The sequence below is a fragment of the Engystomops pustulosus genome, chromosome 2, assembly GCF_040894005.1.
Source record: "Engystomops pustulosus chromosome 2, aEngPut4.maternal, whole genome shotgun sequence".
NCBI lineage: Eukaryota > Metazoa > Chordata > Amphibia > Anura > Leptodactylidae > Engystomops > Engystomops pustulosus.
In genome coordinates this window covers 157,376,046-157,396,569 of record NC_092412.1, presented here as the reverse complement: position 1 = coordinate 157,396,569, position 20,524 = coordinate 157,376,046, and the positions used below count along the sequence as shown (strand labels likewise).

The 20,524-nt window shown below is 40.9% G+C and overlaps 2 protein-coding genes across 3 annotated transcripts in view; both read right to left on the bottom strand.

Annotated features, from left to right (window-relative positions):
* Positions 1 to 2,262, bottom strand: part of PLCXD2 (phosphatidylinositol specific phospholipase C X domain containing 2) — a 31,203-nt gene extending 28,941 nt beyond the window's left edge. The window contains exon 1 of the mRNA XM_072137108.1: positions 2,010 to 2,262. Coding sequence (XP_071993209.1) covers positions 2,010 to 2,094 — 85 coding nt within the window. The 5' untranslated portion in view covers positions 2,095 to 2,262. The remainder of the gene's footprint in view (positions 1 to 2,009) is intronic.
* A 3,289-nt stretch (positions 2,263 to 5,551) lies between these two features.
* The window catches only part of ABHD10 (abhydrolase domain containing 10, depalmitoylase), a 29,837-nt gene continuing 14,864 nt past the window's right edge, over positions 5,552 to 20,524 (bottom strand). For both annotated transcript variants that reach the window (XM_072137105.1, XM_072137107.1), the window contains 4 exons: positions 13,533 to 13,716; positions 11,339 to 11,450; positions 9,789 to 9,926; positions 5,552 to 6,168 (listed from right to left, as the gene is read on the bottom strand). In XM_072137105.1, the coding sequence (XP_071993206.1) occupies positions 5,827 to 6,168; positions 9,789 to 9,926; positions 11,339 to 11,450; positions 13,533 to 13,716 (776 nt within the window). In that variant the 3' untranslated portion in view covers positions 5,552 to 5,826. The remainder of the gene's footprint in view (positions 6,169 to 9,788; positions 9,927 to 11,338; positions 11,451 to 13,532; positions 13,717 to 20,524) is intronic.

Below are 20,524 nucleotides of genomic sequence, written 5' to 3'. Positions count from 1 at the left end.
TCGGGGAGCAGCGATCGGTCACCATGACAAGCTCGCATCTTCTGAAGACCCGAGGCTGTCTCATTTTAACCCATTCATTACAATGTACGATTTGCACATTGTAATGAATGAGGAGGAAAATCCACATATACTGTAGTATGGCAGTATATGGTAGGATCAATTAGACAACCTAGGGTTAGAATACCCTAGGGAAGTGATGGCGAACCTTTTGGAGAGAGAGCGACCAAATTTCAACCAAAACCCACCAATATGTCGTAAAGTGCCAACATGACAGTTTAAGCAGTAACTTATTGACCCCTGCTCTATCACAGGTTTCAATCGTATTGGTGTCCTGAGTTCACCAATATAATAGAAATATGATGGAGAAATTTGTATTGTAGCTTCCTTGTAGAGTCCCCTGAAAAGAAAGATTCCCAGAGAAGGAGCTCCAAAAATAATCTCCCTCTATCCACACCTTCTCGTTCCACCTGTAGCCCTGGCAGCCAAGGATGTTGCTTTAAAATGGCACTGAGAATGCCATGTTCTGGGCTGTACTCCAGGAGGAAGCCTTGAGTCCTGTCTGGAAAAATCTGTGTTGGGGTGAAAGCCTGGGTGCCCACAGAAAGGTCTCTGAGTGCCACCTCTGGCACCTGTGCCATAGGTTCGCCACCACTTCCCTAGGGGGTCTGAAAACTAGTAAAAGTAAAATTTAAAAAAATTATAATAAAAAAAACTAAAAATTCAAATCACCCCTCTTTCCCTGATATAAATATTAATAAACGGTAAAAATCATAAACACATTTGGCATTGCTGCATCCAAAAATGCCCAATCTATCAACATATAATAACGTTTTTTCACTGTGTTTAACCCCGTAATGGAAAATAGCGCCCACATTTGAAAATGGCACTTTTTTGTCATTTTGAAAAATATAAAAAATTCTATAAAAATTGATCAAAAGGTCGTACAGTCCAAAAAATGGTGGCATTGAAAACGTCATCAAAGGTTGCAAAAAATTTTACCACCTAATGCCCCGTACACCAAAGAATAAAAATGTTATTAGTGCCAGAAGATGGCAAAATTCCCCAAAAATTCTTTGTACAGGAGGCTTTAATTTTTGTAAATGTATGAAAACATTATAAATGTTACAAATTTGTTATCCCCGTGATTGCACTAACCCAAAGAATAAAGTAGACATGTCATTTGGGGTGCACAGTGAAAGACGAAAAATCCGAGCCCGCAAGAAAACAGTGCAAATGCATTTTTTCACCATTTTCACTGTATTTGGAATTTTTTTGTTATAAAATGCTGTAAGAATATTACCACCACAAACGTCACAACATATTGTGGCTACTAATTTTTGTGCACAGGGAAACTTTTTAGACTAGATACATATAAAGTATTTGAACTATATGGTATTTTAAAAATATTATAATATACAATAGGGGTACCTATAGTATGGTCATTGTGACAAGTACTTTTAGTAGCAAACAGTATAGTGGCGATTTAGCCATTTAGCGTACCTTTTTTGTTTTTAGAATCCTGGCCAGGTTATATGAAGTTTTTTTTTCTCATAAGATTTATGTGTATTCTGTTATAATTTGATTGTGTGCTATTGTTGCTATTTGTAGTTATTTCCCCAAAAATGTTTTTGTTTTTATTTGAGGTATTTTTAATGGAGAATTATGCACCAACTGTGGTAAGACTGCAGCTTTCTGCTATTCCATTCCTCCAAGATCTTTTATGCCTCATGCTGTCTTAAATAAAAAAAAGGTTTTATTACAAAATAACAATGAAATATATTGTGCCTGAATTGATTTAGAATAAAAGTTCTTTATGCAATTATACATTTGCATTTCATTGACCTGTGCTATGAATGCCTATTTATGTGGCAGGGAGTGGGAGGTAGCCAGGTGCTGGTACACTGAACTGTAATACATTTACACATAGCATGACAGTGCAAGCAGTGTCTACTAGGTAACACACAGGGCTATGGCAGTAAAATCACAATACAGTATAGTAAAGGAAATACCTGGTATGGCCAAGTTGGCTAGCGGCATAGTACTTAGGCATACTGGCAGAGCACCCATCCAGTCCTCATTGCACTTTACAGCCATCACTGACTCCTGTTAGAAGGAATAATCATAATAAGTTCCTGGAAAGCTCAGAATATTCCCAGTATCGGTAACCTGCTGAATGTTCCGAGGTTGTGGAAACACTTCCTGGCTGCAGACCTTCCTGTGAGCCTCAGTGACAGCTCTGTGTATGACAGCGAGACAAGCTAAGCGTATTAGCATCACTGCTGAGTAAGCTGGGCTGTGCCATAATAGAGCCTGTCACACAAGGCCTGCTAGTACGCCAGCTTGTGGTGCATGTCAGGACTGCTAGCATGTACTCATCATACATTTTTATCTATACCCCACCAAAATATTCCTCAGCACTTTACAGATCATGGGGTTCCTACACAAACAATATAAGACATTAAATACTGACCCTCAGAAGAAAAGCTATAAGTGATTAATATTTGATCTTTCTTGGGGTTAAGGGACTAGGAAAGTTAAATAACGATTTTTAAAAAAAAATACCCCCCCCCCCCCTCCTTGTGTCACATGGATGCTGTGTTCTGCTGAAGGAAACCTCAACATAGGTCCTAAAAGTCACCTCCTCTGGGATTCTATCAACACTTGCGTGGTACAAGAAGTTGGAAATGCAGAGGAAGCACTGTACACCACCTATCTCCATCCAACCACCGTATGTATTAGTGAAAGTTATATTGTACAGTGGGTACCAGTGGTGTAACTAGAAGCTCATGGGCCCCAGTGCAAAGTCTGTGCCAGGCCCCTGTCTACAATGTATGGTTTATAGTAATAGTCTTCTCATATGGGAAAGTGACACCATAAGGGCCCCTTAAGCCCTTATGGCCCGGTTGCGACTGCAACCTCTGCACCACCTCAAGTTACGCCCCTGGCAGGTACGAAAAGTATTCAGACCCCTTTAAATTTGTTACTCAAAATAATTCTTGTTTTTGCTCATTAAAGGGGTTATCCAGCCATTCTATGCTAAATTAAATATCCTAGCATCACTATTTTATGTTACCTGTTTAATGTACCCATGTTTTTGAATGTTTGGGGCATTAAAATCCATTTTTAAAACATATTTAACCTTTTATTGCTGGTGGCATGAATAGAGGTCTAAAGATGGCTGCTGCGCTCCGCATGAAAACATCAGTTCCCAGGATACTACACGCCCAAGGAGCACTCTTGTGCGCGCCCACATTACCAGCTGTTCCTCAATTGGCTGTATTGCAGGCAGGCACGCTTTGTATAGTCAACTAGTTATTTGGCCAGTCAGCGCGAATATACGCTCAACCGCCATGAACCAGCAAAATCACGTGTGCAGCTAGTGTGCGCACACACACGCTGGCGAGTACAAGCGGCATGCCCTTCAGAGAGAGAGGCTTCAACGCATCTGCAACAAAAGTCCCCTGGTCGTTACCGGAGATATCGATAAATGTAAACAGCTTTTGTGTAACAAACTAAAAATGTCATTATCTAACAAATAATCAAAAATGCATACTAACTGTAAATTGGTGATTCTCAACTCTTTCATTATTGCACATTGTGGCTGTCAATGTCTGTGGCCATACAACCTCTTTAACCCCTTAACGACTTGGCCTTTTTTAGTTTTTTCACTTCCTTTTTTCACTCACCAACTTCAAAAATCTATAACTTTTTTTATTTTTCCACATAAAGAGCTGTGTTATGGCTTATTTTCTGCGTAACAAATTGCACTTCATAGTGACGGTATTTAATATTCTATGGCGTGTACTGGGAAGCGGGAAAAAAATTCCAAATGCAGTGAAAATGGTGAAAAACCACATTTGTGACGTTTTCTTGTGGGCTTGGATTTTACAGCTTTCACTCTGCGTCCCAAATGGCATGTCTACTTTATTCTTTGGGTCGGTACGATCACGTGGATACCAAATTTGTATAGGTTTTATAATGTTTTCATACATTTAAAAAAATTAAAACCTCCTGTACAAAATATTTTTTTTTTATTTTGCCATCTTCTGGGGCCAATAACTTTTTCATACTTTGGTGTACAGAGCTGTGGATAGTGTCATTTTTTGCGAATTTTGATGCCGTTTTCATTACTATAATTTTTGGGACTGTGCGACCTTTTGATCACTTTTTATTAATTTTTTTATATTTTTCAAAATGGCAAAAAAATGCCATTTTCGACTTTGGACGCTATTTTCCGTTACGGGGTTAAACATAGTGAAAAAACATTATCATATTTTGATAGATCGGGCATTTTCGGACGCGGCGATACCGAATGTGTTTATGATTTTTACTGTTTATTTATTTTTATATCAGTTCTAGGGAAAGGGGGGTGATTTGAATTTTTAGGTTTTTTTATTATAATTTTTTTTTTTAAACTTTTTTTTTATTTTTACTTTTACTATTTTTCAGACTCCCTAGGGTACTCTAACCCTAGGTAGTCTGATCGATCCTATCGTATACTGCCATACTACAGTATGGCAGTATATGTGGATTTTACTCCCCATGCATTACAATGTGCAATTAGCACATTGTAATGCATGGGTTAAAACGAAGTAGCCTCGGGTGTTCGGAACACCCGAAGTTACCATGGCGACGGATCGCCGCTCCCCGTGAGTAGTTAATCTACTTTGGGGTCTCCAGTTTTATTGTCTGCTCTGAATGTAGTATTTGGTTTCTGAGGTGGTATTTATTGCTGTACTGTAGCATTTATAATTTCTGGGTTGGCATTTTGTGTGGCACCGAGGTTGTTGGTGCATCTAGGGTACTAGTTATCGATACAGCCCCTTAAAGTTGAGTAGTATGAAAGTATGGCCCTTTGACCAATGTTTGCTCACCCTTGGCCCGAATCCTTACATCAGGAATAGAGAAATTGTTAAATTTATTATAGGTTTGTGGAGTCTGTCCATTTTATCACAACTCCCAACTCTACCAAAATTGTCGTTGACTGCACAGATGTCCTCCAAAATGTAACAGCATGTGAAGGAAGAACATGGAGGCACTCTGCTACCCCCCACCCATTCCAAATAATTTAAAAACTGATTGTTGAAAGAAGGACGACATAGGACCTATGGGGCATATTTATCAGGACCTCTGCGCACCGCTTATTGCTAGCTTTTGCGATTATTTTCCCCAATCCGCCACCTTCACGCTTCGCTGCTACCGGCGACTTTTCAGACGTGAAAAGTCGCCGGCTGCTTTTTAATAAACGCTGCGTTACTGGCAGCCCGAAAAGTCGCCGGCTGGCGTAGGATAAACGCTGCGCTACTGGCAACCCGATCATACGCTGGCACACGAGCGCCAGCGTATGATAAATATCCCCCTATGAGTAAGTATCCCTGGTTTATCATGCTTGAATCTGATGGTATAATAGACCAAAATTCAGAATAGAATAAAACTTATAACAACAAGTCATAACACTGGCAAATAATTCATTTTCGACACATGTGTGATTGAACATGGTAACATTTCATGCATGTATATGTAAGACACAAGGTGACATATTTCACAACTATTCAGGTTGAATGTATAGTTTATTTCTTTGTAAACATGACATGTCATAGTGTTTTCACTAGTGATTTCAGTACACTTTAAGATAGTTATTCACATTTACTGTGGGAAGTAGAAAAGGGCATATTTAGTATATAAAATAAAACAGGAAATAAGTGACAGTAAAAAAGGAGGCCTTGTATTCACGTAAACAACTATTGTATGTGCAATCCTCTATTATGTACTGCTGAAGCAACACAGGGAAGTAAAGCTATCAGTTATTGTGCAGGCCAACAGAAGTTACCCCAAGGTGGTAAGTTTATCAATCAAATCATCAATTGTGTACACAAGAAGCTTGATGTCATCTTTTTCACTCATTCGATGTAGTCCATGTTTGCGGAGAATGACATCTACATCAGTACTGAGTACCCGGTCAGCAATCTGCATAGATACATGCCATGGAACTTCCTCATCTTTCATGCCATGAATGAGCCGTATAGGAGACGTTATGGGTATAGGGCTATTTAACAAGCAGTGGTTCTCAGCTTCTTTAATAAAAGAATAAGGGATCGTATAAAAACCTTCTTCACTGTATTTTGAAGCCAGTTTCCATTCATCTTTCTCCTCAGCCGATTTCTTTTCCTGGACATAGAAAGAAATATTTACTCCATTACAAACTGTATATTACACACCAAAATATAAAAACTTCTAAACTACTGCAAAGTGTTTTACAGCACCGTTTCAGACTAAGGCTACATGAACACTGCTGTTGCCCGCCGCACAGCGGGCACACGGCATCGCGCGGTGAAAGGCGGAGGAGGTGAGCGCAGCTCAGCCCCGCCCCCCCCTCTCCCTATGAACATATGGCGCACGTGTGCAGCACCGTACCGCTCCCGTACAGTGCCGTGAGCCCATAGAAGTGTATGGGGGACGTATATCGGCCGTATATACGTCTCCCATACATGTGTGTGGATGTAGCCTAAGTTTGGAGAATGATCGGAGAAACATGGACGTTTGATGCAGGAAAGAGCTGTGCTGTGTTACCCTGCATTCACATGATGTGTCTGCATTGGGTTTTCACTTATTCTGGAGTAGATGGAACTTTTAGATCATGACTTATTTCTGTTTCGTTAACCATGGAAGACTCAGGGGCATTCACTGGGCCGCCGCAAACTATGGCAACCCTTTCCCTTCCATTTTCCTTAATCTCATAGATGTCACAGGGTGTCTAAAGAATTAAAAAGCAGTGATCTTTGAATGCTGAAACCTTACAGGCTTAGCTCCTGTACACTTAGGTTGTGGTGTGAGAGAATATCATCTACCACATAATAAAATAATGGGGAGAGGCTAGATAAAAATAATTTATTTTCCACAAAAATGAAGTACTAAAATGTAAATTAAAAAACAAAACAAAACATGTACTACTTTATTTGGAGTAAATTGTAAAATAAGGTTCATGCGTTATTAATAGTGCCTGGTAGAATTACTACATTTAATGTCCCTTTAAAAGCATCAACTAAATACAATACAAAGATGTGCCCTATTAAGAGGTTACTATCCAAATGTGCAAGGAAATCTACCACATGCAGTGCTTCTAAACCAAGAACACTTACCTCTGCCTCTTGAAATAGGACAAAACACATTTGAATCGTCTTAAAGGAAATCTACATGTATGTAGTGCTTCAAAACCAAGCACATTTGCATGCTGGGTTCCATTCTTTTTGCTTCTTATAGATTGAGGCAAATCAGCAGATGATGCAGCCAGGAGGGCAGCATGAAGTGCTCCTTTTGGCTCCATTATCTGCTGATTATTCATTATCTGCTCATTTGCCTCAATCTATTAGAAGCAAAAGAATGCATCCCAGCATGTAAGTGTGCTTGGTTTAGAAGCACTACATACATGTGGTAGATTTCCTTTAAGATTATTCAAATGTGTTTTCTCAAGAAGGCACCCCTGCCTACATACCCAATTGGGGCATATAAACATCATAGAGGGAGGACTACTTCTCAGGTCCTTCCTTTCAGTTGATCACAGTTGACAAGTCCCTGACGATAAAAGGGGTTATCTCAAACGTCCTCACGGGGTTGAACCTTAGGGGCTAAGGGCATATGAGATACATCATGCATTCTAGAAGCCAAAACTTTGGATCCGTGGCATCTAGAATCTCAGGTTTTTATTTTAGGAGAATCCCCTCTTTTATATGTATCCAAGATTGTGTTTCAAGGTGCCTGAACATATTCATGTTTAAAGTGATAAGTTCTGGTGCATTTTTTTTACACTTCTATGAATCCCACCGACTGTCACTTTAAGAGTGTATATCTGGAACCTAGAAACACAAACCTAGATTCATATGAAAGAGGAGATTATAGGTGCAAGGATACAAAATTATAGCATTCTGAAGTGTGCCTCTCTCTACTCTCTTAGCCAGCAGGAAGGAGAAGGGTGCACAGAGGAGCTTCACACAGCTGAAAGATAAAGTATTTGACTTTGACTACATTGACTTTCAATTGACTTTTTATACCTAAATTTTGGAAAGGGAAAACACATATTTATATTCATGTCATATATTGAGTGATGTTTTTTTTTTACGTAATGGAGGGAGAGGATGAACATTTGATCCGGTTTGCCAAATGTGGCTATTAATTATATTATCTTAACACCGCGACCTAGAACATGTCCAAAAGGTTGCATGCAACACAAAAACACACATTCCGGATTAATGTTTTATTTCACATCATCCCTCCATTATTTATACCTTACGTATATACTTTAGTAGAAGCTGAGTTTTTCAGCACAAAAAAAAAAAAAAAACACAAAAAAAAAAAAAACAACAATACTCACCTTTCCGTCGCCCCCCGCACTATGGGTTGGCTATATACTAGGCAGAGGCTATGACCAATGCATTTCCCACCCTAAGCTTATACTCGAGTTTTCCCTGTATTTTTGGTACCTCGGCTTATATTTGGATTGGCTTATACTGTATGTTATGGTGTTCTTACCAAGATTCTTATTAACTACAGGAAGTTCCATTATTACGCTGCTAACACAATGGTGCTTGTATTACACCAATCAAAAAGTGACCATCATTATCTTAATAGTTGGTTTATGGATCTATATAGTTTTTATTTTGGTTACTGTTGTATAAGGAAGTGTAAAGCTCACACACAAATACACAATTTTCTGCAAAAACTTGGCACACCAAACAGATTTAACATTCCCTTTGCTGCATATTTTGGTTAATATTCACATATGAGGCATGTATGAACTCCTTACATCTTAATGGGTTTAGAAAATTACATTTTTGTATTATAAGTATTCTTTATTTGTACATATTTTAGTGAAAATTTTAAATGTTCATGTCATTTTTGCATTGTTTGTTGTGGTTGAATCCATTAACTTAAAAGTAATTTTTGCGTAGATCGTAGGCAGTGTTTTCTGAAAAAAAAAATGATTATGCCAACCTCCTCTGTAGCTCCAGCTGTCCCGTGCAACTGCCTGTCAGTGCCGTACCCCGGTTTGTTTACAGGGGGCAGGTCAGCCCATCCTTCCATTGCTGCTCGCCTGATACAGCTTTGAATCTAATGCAAGCGGAATCAGGCAAGCAGAAGGAGTCTGAAATAGTCAGACAGCAGAACCTGCCATGGTAAACAAATAAGTGAACAGCACTGAGGGGGGGGGGGGGTGTTACGGGACAATGGCGGCAGCGGTGGTGGTAAGCACACATTATTTTTGTTTTTACAGCCCCACCCGGCCGATTATATCGTTTTTGCAAAGCCCAGACAACCCCTTTAAAATTTCTAGCTGAAAAGCAGATGAACTCTACAAATGGTCATCTATTACATTTTGGAAATGTTGCAAATTATTTTCTGGGGCACATTTTTGCAAAAGTCAATTTGTATGCGTTTCTTTATAAAATTTTACACTTTGAATTAAAATTGCATGAAGGTGCCTTTGTCTATAAACTGCTCAATGCAATTCTGATAATGGGGCAAGTGCCTACTTTATGAAAATATATGATTTGTTGAGGTTTAGCATAATTCTTTATGCTGTCATTTAGTTTTTATTTGTACATGTCAAAATTGTAAAAGTAGCTTTGGCCAATAACGCGACAAATTTTGCAGAATCACATTGCCAAGAAAGGGTTAAAAGGTACGTGTATGTAAGATTTACATTGCTAAACAAATCACAAATCAGACATCGCTATAAACAGATGGCCCACATACAGCACTTGTCCAAATAATACAGAAAACTATTCATATACCTCTAATGGAAGCTCATTAAATACTGTAACAAAATGGTCTGCAGCGGGTGCAACACCAACAAGAGCTGCAATCTTCTCAGGCCGGGCAAGCGCAACAAGTAGCATGAGCCATCCTCCCATGCTTGATCCCACTAATATCTGATGAAACATGCAAACAGGTTAAAAGAAAGATAACTGAAAATAAAGGCTCAGACAGATACAATTACAGAAAATGTTTAATTACGGTAATTTGAAATCAATCATATAAATTCATATTTTATGCCAGTTTCTAATAAATACAAGAGGCATATTAAAGATTTCCCCTGACCCACAGAATACTGTACATGTGTAATGACACTCTAATAGTCTGTATTCAGAACGGATACCGATCTTGATTTTACAAGTGCTGAAGTGGTACAAGGTCTAAGGTACTGATGGACCTAGTAAAATACAAAGCATTCATCAATTTCCTTTACTTGGAAGCCAATTCAAATGTAGTTGGAATCCAGCAACTGGAGGTCACCATTTTGGAAAATTGGCAGGGAACAATAGCCCACCTAGCCCAAAATGTCAAGATTTTGTGGAGTCTGTGGGGGAAAAAAAATCATCCATCTTCACATGCATGTTATCTGCTCACTGGGTTCCCTGGCAACTCAAACCTTTTCAGAAGCAGGTCTATATGCCATAGAAACCACAAGGACCATTTCAATAAACTGATCACAGAGGATGAAAGCTGGGGCTATCACTAAGATTCTGAGACTAATGTCCGGTCAATGCAATGGAAGTACCATGACTCCAAAAGAAGGCACGTGCCCATCCCTTGGCAGGAAAGATCATGCTCACAGTATTTTGGTACCAGCAGGGAGTAGTAGCAAAAGGTACCATAATCAATGGGCATACTATACTTCACAGATTCAGAAATTGTGGGAGGCCAGCAACAGCAAGAGATGTGGCATGCTCACCAAAGTATCCTACTTCTGCAAGACAATGTAATAGCTCACAACTCACATGTTGCCCAAAAGGTAGAATGTTCTTCTGTACATGAAATTCTACCTCTTCCCCCTTAGTCCACTGACCTCACACCCACGGACTTCCACCTCTTTCCAACAACAATTTCTTTCCAGGTAAGCATTTTCCAGATGATGGGACTCTGAAGTCAGTAGTCACAATGTGGCTTTTGGAACAACCGGTTTCCAGTTGCTCAAAAAGATGGGAAAAATATCATCTATGTGGCACCTATGTACTGTGCCAAATTTCATTGCTCTCAGTCCACAAGTAGTGTGTCAGGGTATATCTTTATATACATACATATAAATATATACAGAAAGTTATTTTCTGCAGAAACGTAACAAAATAGGGGGGGGGGGGACAAAAAGAGAGGGAAATCCTCATTTAAATCCGCACATGTCGTTCTGTGGCCATATGGATCATACTACCATTATCGGTGATGCGCCACTAGAAGGTTTTAAGTAATTGTGGATAACACTTTTTTATGTAACACTTTAGGGGCATCCAAAGTTCTTCTCTAGAAGCTACCACTGTATAGCTGTATTATATTTTGGCTTCCCAACCTGCGGTCCTTCAGACACGTCATCCAGAATTGAAAGTACATCTTTCTTCCATTTCCCAATAGTGCACTCCTTCATATTTCCCTCAGAGTTTCCACATCCAGTGTAATCAAACCTGGAGACAGAAATTATGTTATAGCCATTTTCTCTCAAGGGGCGCCTGAAATATTTTTTGAGCAGGCAAATTTTATTGCTTACGCCTAAAAGTAGGGCAATTTCAGCTACAAAAAAAATCTTTATCTAAAGACCCTTCCCAAATGTAATCTTAATTTTCCTAAAAAACATACCGTATGTACTTGAGTACAAGCCGATCCGAGTATAATCAGTGGTACCAAATTTTAACACAAAAAACTGGGAAAACCTATTCACTCAAGTATAAGCCTAGAGTGGGAAATGCTGTGGTCACAGCCTCCAGCCAGTATATACCAAGACAGTCCTCTTCTCCCCCCAGTATATAGTTAAGCAGCCAGCCCCCAGTATATGGCCTGCATCCTGCCAGTATGCAGCCAGCCTGCTGCCGCCGCCGCCTCCCCGCAGTGTACAGCCAGCCTGCTGCTGCCGCCGCCGCCTCCCCGCAGTGTACAGCCAGCCTGCTGCTGCCGCCGCCGCCTCCCCGCAGTGTACAGCCAGCCTGCTGCTGCCGCCGCCGCCTCCCCGCAGTGTACAGCCAGCCTGCTGCTGCCGCCGCCGCCTCCCCGCACTGTACAGCCAGCCTGCTGCTGCCGCCGCCGCCTCCCCGCAGTGTACAGCCAGCCTGCTGCTGCCCCCTCTCCTCGGTATATAGCCAGCCTGCTGCTGCCCCCTCTCCCCAGTATATAGCCAGCCTGCTGCTGCCCCCTCTCCCCGGTATATAGCCAGCCTGCTGCTGCCCCCACTCCCCGGTATATAGCCAGCCTGCTGCTGCCCCCTCTCCCCGGTATATAGCCAGCCTGCTGCTGCCCCCTCTCCCCGGTATATAGCCAGCCTGCTGCTGCCCCCTCTCCCCGGTATATAGCCAGCCTGCTGCTGCCCCCTCTCCCCGGTATATAGCCAGCCTGCTGCTGCCCCCTCTCCCCGGTATATAGCCAGCCTGCTGCTGCCCCCTCTCCCCGGTATATAGCCAGCCTGCTGCTGCCCCCTCTCCCCGGTATATAGCCAGCCTGCTGCTGCCCCCTCCCCCTGGTATATAGCCAGCCTGCTGCTGCCCCCTCCCCCTGGTATATAGCCAGCCTGCTGCTGCCCCCTCCCCCGGTATATAGCCAGCCTGCTGCTGCCCCCTCCCCCCGGTATATAGCCAGCCTACTCCTGCCCCCTCCCCCGGTATACAGCTATCCTGCTACTGCTCCCTCCCCCGGTATATAGCCAGCCTCCTGCTCCTGGCGTGTACACACAGCAGGAGGTCAGCAAGCGGACCTGCCGCCGGGCCACCGACAGGGAGCACAAAGAGGACCTGCAGGGGGGGTGGGTGTCAGAAAGGTGAGCATTGATTTTATTTTATTGTTGATTCAATTTTAAGCAAAATTTAGTTTTTCGCTGCTTAGTTTTATTTTTTTGTGCTGAAAAACTCGGCTTATACTCGAGCATATACGATATGTGAATCCCGATGAATAACTTCAGGTAGTAGTGGTAGGAAATTTGTGGCAAGGGAGTATAATTGGATTCAGTCCACTTATGACTTAATCACTCTACATTGCCCTGGCTTATTGGTCTATGTTGGCATCTATGTTGCCCCCTTCTGTACTGTACATCTCTACCATTTCTTCCCACTGCTTATTTTTTATATTTCCATCTATTTAGGTTGTCTACCACTAATCTTCATATGCTTGCCTTCTTTCTTCACCCCATCTCCACCGTCATACTGTTAAAAATATATTTTAGTATATATAATAAAGTATATCTTACAGTGAGCCAGACCATTCATCGGCCTCTCAACAACATTAAAAACCAAATCCGTAATACAAGTCGCAATGTTCTTAGAATACATCTTTTAATTAATATTTTATTAAAAACACGGACAGTATTCATACAAAATTTACATTTACACACTATTAAATCTATCCATTTCTTACCGTTTTGAAAATTTCTTCTCGACTATAATGTGGCAGACTTACCGGGCACAAATTTCCCCCAGTACTGTTTTAGTCAATGTTGAATTGATTAAAAAGTTTCAAAAAATGTAAAAAGCTTAGATTAGTTCACTACACATAGAATTATTTACCGTATAAAAGAGTGTCCAAGAGATTTGCAGAAGTCTTCTAGGGCCACAGCTTTCTGGGCATTCATATCTGATGCAAAACCGGGCAAGAAAATGACTCCAGGACTTTTGCCCTTTAGTTTCTGGTAAGCCAGCTTAGGCAAATCTTTCCGTGCCAGGTACTGTATAGATGATTTAAGCCTGCAGACTGGGAAGAAACATTTGTATTGTGAATACTTAATTTATTACATCTCCCTTTAAGGAAAACATGAAGAAAAGAAAAACTGCTGTAGGAATATGTTAAACAAAAAAAAAATACTTTTTTTTGCCCCACAGTGATGATGTGCCGATGCTTGGTACTATTACTTATTAGAGATGCCATTTCACTGACATATGCCATCACTCCACCAGTGATGGCCACACTGCCTTAACCTTTGCCCCATTGTACACGCCACTTGATACCAAAAAAAAAAAAAAAAAACAGCAGTAAACTGGTATCTTCACACTAGAAATTTGACAACATTTTTCATGTTTACAATATGTACAATAGCCTGTATACTGGATGTGTGGCTTATATTGTACTATGCAGTAGACACACTGGTTTACTGTGTTACATGTACTATTACATCCAAGTAATATATTTCTAGTCCATTGCCTCGGTCCCACTTCCCTAATGTACTGCTTTGTCAGATCCTGGGAAAGTTTACATTATTCATTATATAACTCCAAGCTTTTTCTGATGTTTGAAGAACATCGCAACTAAAAACATCAACTGCACAAATCTAGGACACAGCATTGCCGCGGGCTAAAAAGCGGCAAAGTGACAAATGAGCAGATAAATATAGTACCACAGCTTTGTTAAAGGAAATCTACAATCAAAATCCAGCATGATGAACCAGGGACACTTATTCATAGAATGGCAATAACCATATATGTGTTACCCTCCTGTCTTCTAAAATCAACTTTTAAAATTATGCTAATGAGCCCGAGGGGCTCCTGGGTTTTTTTTCAGATCCCCTCCGTTTAGCAGATTCACAGTCTATTACAATGTGCAAAGAGCACTTCCTCCTCTCACTGTGTGCTGAAACTTCCCCTCTGAGATTGTATCAGGTAGATGGAGGGGGAAGTCCTGAGGGGGTAGAGGGGAGGGAGAGAGAGAGAGTGCAACAACTTGTGAAGCTGCAGCATAATTTTATGTTGATTTTATAAGAAAGGAGGTCATGAATAACAAATATAATTGGATTACCATAGTCATTGTGCCTTCATCCATAAATAAGTGCTCCTTGTTTGTCATGCAGGATTTTTTGATGGTAGATTTCCTTTCAGTTATCAAGATAAACATTACAAAGCAAAACACATGATGAAAAAAGGGGCGACCCCAAATTACGATAATACTAGTGTCTAGAGAAGAATAAAAGGTCATTATATAGTTACTAGATTAGAAAAACCATTACCATTTTAATATGGTGGAGGACAGTACCAGCAGCAAAGAGGGAAGTCTGAAGACAGGATAGCAAGTGGAGGTGTTGTTAGAACTCAATATTATGTAATGTTGACTAAGGAAAAATCATTCCTGACCATAATAGGTATAATTCAACCACAAGTAAAATGCTCTAAGAGGTGTTAATTGGATTGGTCGTTATTATTCCTTTGGTGCCACATAGTTCTCAGAGTTTCTAGTGATCTGTATTCTTGGAAGTATAATCTGTATGCTACATACTATACAGTAATCTGATGAAGGATGGATAACTGTCTAAGTGTATTAGAGGTGTTCTAATTTTGGTACAGTAGCTTCAGCTATGTCACTGAATGAATGTGACAGGGGTTTTCCCACCAAATGAGTTAGGCCCTATCTTGCTGATCGATAGAGGTCTCAGTGACGAGACTCCCATGAATCACGAGAACGAGGGATCCGAGGTAATAATAATCTTTATTTATATAGTGGGACCAAGCAAGTGGGACAGGCACTACCAATGTAAACAATTATGGTGTAGTCCACGTATCCTAGAAATGCGCAAAACCACCAAAAAAGACAAGGGAGGATACGTACAATGGACGTATCCTCCCTTGTCTTTTTTGGTGGTTTAGCTTTATTTATATAGTGCCATCGAATTTGTTGAGCTTTACAAAACCCAACCTCCGTGTGACCCCTTGTCGTTCCCAGAAATGAAAGGAGAAGATGGAGATTGCTGAGTGTGGCAAAGAAAAAGCCATATCTGAGACTGGCTAATAAAAGGAAATAATAATATAGGCAAAAGAACCACAGACATTGGACAGAGAAAGATTGGAAAAAAGTGTTATGGACAGACGAAGTTTGAGGTGTTTGGATCACACAGAAGAACATTTGTGAGATGCAGCACAACTGAAAAGATGCTGGAAGATGCCTGACATCATCTGTCACCATGGTGCAGGTAATGTGATGGTCTGGGGTTGCTTTGGAGCTAGTAAAGTGGGAGATTTGTAAAAGGTCAAAGGGATTTTGAATAAGGAAGGCGATCACTCCATTTTGCAATGCCATGTCATACCATGTGGACAACGCTTGCTTGGAGCCAATTTCATCCTACAACAGGACAATGACCCAAAGCACACCTTCACATTATGCATGAACTATTTAGGGAAGAAGCAGGCAACTGGTATTGTATCTGTAATAGACTGGCTGCTCAGTCATCAGATCCAAACTCCATTGAGCTGTTGTACGAGCAGCTTGACCGTATGGTATGCAAATAGTGCCCATAATGACAGACCACCATGTGGGAGGGGCTTCCGGGGTGACATGTCTCCAGATTACCTCAGCAAATTACCAGCTAGAACAACTGCAATGCTGTAATTGCAGCAAAGGTAATTTGAGGGAGAAAATTATTATTTCAAATTTTTTAAAAATATTTCAATTGTCAATGCCTGGACTATATGATCTATTCATTTTGCAACTCACTTGCATTTTTTTTTCATGCACACATGCGGTTTTTTTTTTTTTTACGCGCGTTTAAATCTCAGCATGCTCTACTTTTGCAAATCACGTGCGTAAAAAACGCACCATACAAGTCTGTGGAGACGCATCAAAAACGCATTGCACTCTGAGACACATGCAAGTCCAATGCAATTGCAATGCGTTTTTCGCGCATCAATTGCCATAGAAAAAAATAGAGCCCAGCCCTGAGTCCCGAGTCCAATTTCCTACGTGATCTGCAACGCAAGTGTGGAAGGGGCCTCGAGCAAGCTGTTTAGTAGTTACATTATTACAGTATTACCATTACAGTCAGACTTTTCATGGCATTTATAAATCTGAACATGATATCAAATAACCGAAAACACCAGCATGGCCAATATGTGCCCCCATGGTTGCCACAGTCCTTTGTACAGTATCCAACAGTAGATACAATGTCCCCAGTACGCAAAAGTTACATTCCTCCACAGAAGCCAATAGTCACCATCTTTTTTGTAGCCCACTCCTTATAGTGCCCCCATTTTCTGTAGCTCCACCCTTATAATGACTTGCCACAGACACGGGGCTTTAAGTACAGCAGTGGAGTACAGAAAAAACGAGGGGCTTTATAAAGAGTGGAGTACAGAAAAAACGAGGGGCTTTATAAAGAGTGGAGTACAGAAAAAACGAGGGGCTTTATAAAGAGTGGAGTACAGAAAAAACGAGGGGCTTTATAAGGAGTGGAGTACAGAAAAACGAGGGGCTTTATAAGGAGTGGAGTACAGAAAAACGAGGGGCTTTATAAATAGTGGAGTACAGAAAAAACGAGGGGCTTTATAAGGAGTGGAGTACAGAAAAAACGAGGGGCTTTATAAAGAGTGGAGTACAGAAAAAACGAGGGGCTTTATAAGGAGTGGAGTACAGAAAAACGAGGGGCTTTATAAATAGTGGAGTACAGAAAAAACGAGGGGCTTTATAAGGAGTGGAGTACAGAAAAACGAGGGGCTTTATAAAGAGTGGAGTACAGAAAAATGAGGGGCTTTATAAGGAGTGGAGTACAGAAAAACGAGGGGCTTTATAAGGAGTGGAGTACAGAAAAACGAGGGGCTTTATAAGGAGTGGAGTACAGAAAAACGAGGGGCTTTATAAGGAGTGGAGTACAGAAAAACGAGGGGCTTTATAAGGAGTGGAGTACAGAAAAAACGAGGGGCTTTATAAAGAGTGGAGTACAGAAAAAACGAGGGGCTTTATAAGGAGTGGAGTACAGAAAAACGAGGGGCTTTATAAATAGTGGAGTACAGAAAAAACGAGGGGCTTTATAAGGAGTGGAGTACAGAAAAAACGAGGGGCTTTATAAGGAGTGGAGTACAGAAAAATGAGGGGCTTTATAAAGAGTGGAGTACAGAAAAATGAGGGGCTTTATAAGGAGTGGAGTACAGAAAAACGAGGGGCTTTATAAATAGTGGAGTACAGAAAAAACGAAGGGGCTTTATAAGGAGTGGAGTACAGAAAAACGAGGGGCTTTATAAAGAGTGGAGTACAGAAAAATGAGGGGCTTTATAAGGAGTGGAGTACAGAAAAACGAGGGGCTTTATAAGGAGTGGAGTACAGAAAAACGAGGGGCTTTATAAGGAGTGGAGTACAGAAAAACGAGGGGCTTTATAAGGAGTGGAGTACAGAAAAACGAGGGGCTTTATAAGGAGTGGAGTACAGAAAAACGAGGGGCTTTATAAGAAGTGGAGTACAGAAAAACGAGGGGCTTTATAAGAAGTGGAGTACAGAAAAACGAGGGGCTTTAACATTTAACATCAAAATGAAGTACAACATGTGACAAAAAAAAACAAACTCATAATCGCTTTGATAAGTGTTCAAAAGCATTTCAATTCATTCAATTCATCCCATAATATACTGTAAATGGGGCTTACCTCCCCCTAGTAACGGCCCTCTGACACTAGATGCGCCCAACGCCGCTCGACTGCAGCGGTGGCCATGCAGGCGCTTAAAATGAGGCTTCTCTGAACCCATCGAGAATATGTGAACACGCATAGCTAGCGCATCAGTTCACATATTCCTGGCCTCCTGGACACATATGGCGTTTTCATGTTTTAAAACGCATGCTTTTTTGAATGTTTACCATACGTTTGGCTGGTTTGAACCGGTTTATCTTCATTTCTAGCAGTGTAGGCAGCTGTGAAACAGAATAAAACCAGCTAAACACACGGTAAGCTTACAAAAACGCATCCGTTTAACCCCTTAACGACTTGGCCTTTTTTAGTTTTTTCACTTCCATTTTTCACACCCCACCTTCAAAAATCTATAACTTTTTTATTTTTCCACATAAAGAGCTCTGTTATGGCTTATTTTCTGCGTAACAAATTGCACTTCGTAGTGACGGTATTTAATGTTCCATGGCGCGTACTGGGAAGCGGGAAAAAAATTCCAAATGCAGTGAAAATGGTGAAAAAACACATTTGCAACGTTTTCTTGTGGGCTTGGATTTTACAGCTTTCACTGTGTGCCCCAAATGACAGGTCTACTTTATTCTTTGGGTTTCTACGATCACAGGGATACATTTGTACAGGTTTTATAATGTTTTCATACATTTAAAAAAATTAAAACCTCCTGTACAAAAATTTTTTTTTTGATTTTGCCATCTTCTGCCGCTAATAACTTTTTCATACTTTTGTGTACGAAGCTGTGGGTGGTGTCATTTTTTGCGACTTTTGATGGCGTTTTCATTGCTATCATTGTTAGGACTGTGCTACCTTTTGATCACTTTTTATTAATTTTTTTATATTTTCCAAAATGGCAAAAAAATGTCATTTTTGACTTTGGGCGCGATTTTCCGTTACGGGGTTAAACGCAGTGAAAAACCGTTATTATAGTTTGATAGATCGGACATTTTCGGACGCGGTGATACCTAATGTGTTTATGATTTTTATTGTTTATTAATATTAATATCAGTTCTAGGGAAAGGGGGGTGATTTGAATTTTTAGGTTTTTTTAATATAATTTTTTTTTTTTTTAACTTTTTTTTACTTTTACTTTAACTATTTTTCAGACTCCCTAGGGTACTTTAACCCTAGGTTGTCTGATCGATCCTACCATATACTGCCATACTGCAATATGGCAGTATATGGGGATTTTACTCCTCATTCATTACAATGTGCTGATAGCACATTGTAATGAATAGGTTAAAAAGAGACAGCTTCGGGCCTTCGTGAGGCCCGATGCTGTCATGGCAACGGATCACCGCTCCCCGTGACGTCATCGGGGAGCGAAGATCCGCGCCAAGATGGCGGCGCCCATGCGGCGCCATCTTTTTGAAGCCTCCGGCAGCATTGCCGGAGGCGATCGCGGTGAAAGCACCCGCGATCGGTGCTAGCACCGATCGCGGGTGTTACCGGTAAGCCTTTGCTGCAATATGCAGCAAAGACTTGCCGGCTATGGAGAGGGCTCGGCCCGCGAGCCCTCTCCATGCACCGGGACCCGGCGCGCGCCGTACTAGTACGGCGCGCGTCGGGAAGGGGTTAAAAATGGTCCAAGAACGTGACGTGTGGCAGCACGTTCAGTTTTTCAGATGCAGTTTTGGAACACAAAAGCAGGGGTGGATCATAATGAGTGAGAACAGATCATTAAGAAGTATATCAAAAGAAAGAAAGGTATAAGGGGCACTGCTTTTTAGACTTTCTCATAGAGAGTAGAACTTATCCAGGTCTCTTCTAGCCAATTCTTCTTACTGGAGAGGCATAACATATATACATATGTAGGTGATGATGCTCAAACGTAAAGACACAGAACAGAGTACTTCTACACCATCAACGAAGAGGAGAAAAAGAGAGAGCTGGCACTCACCACGTATTAAAATGTTATCTTCTTTATTTCTTTACACCATAAAAAGCAGTTACACAGGAGCATTTACTAGGAACAAATCGTTTTGCGCACCTAGCGCTTCATCTTGCCTAGGCCCTGCAAACGCTCCTGTGCAACTGTGCTCCTCTCCCTGTGATGCATGCTGCTTTTTATGGTGTAAAGAAATAAAAATAACATTTTAATACGTGGCGAGTGCCAACTCTCTTTTTATCCTCTTCGT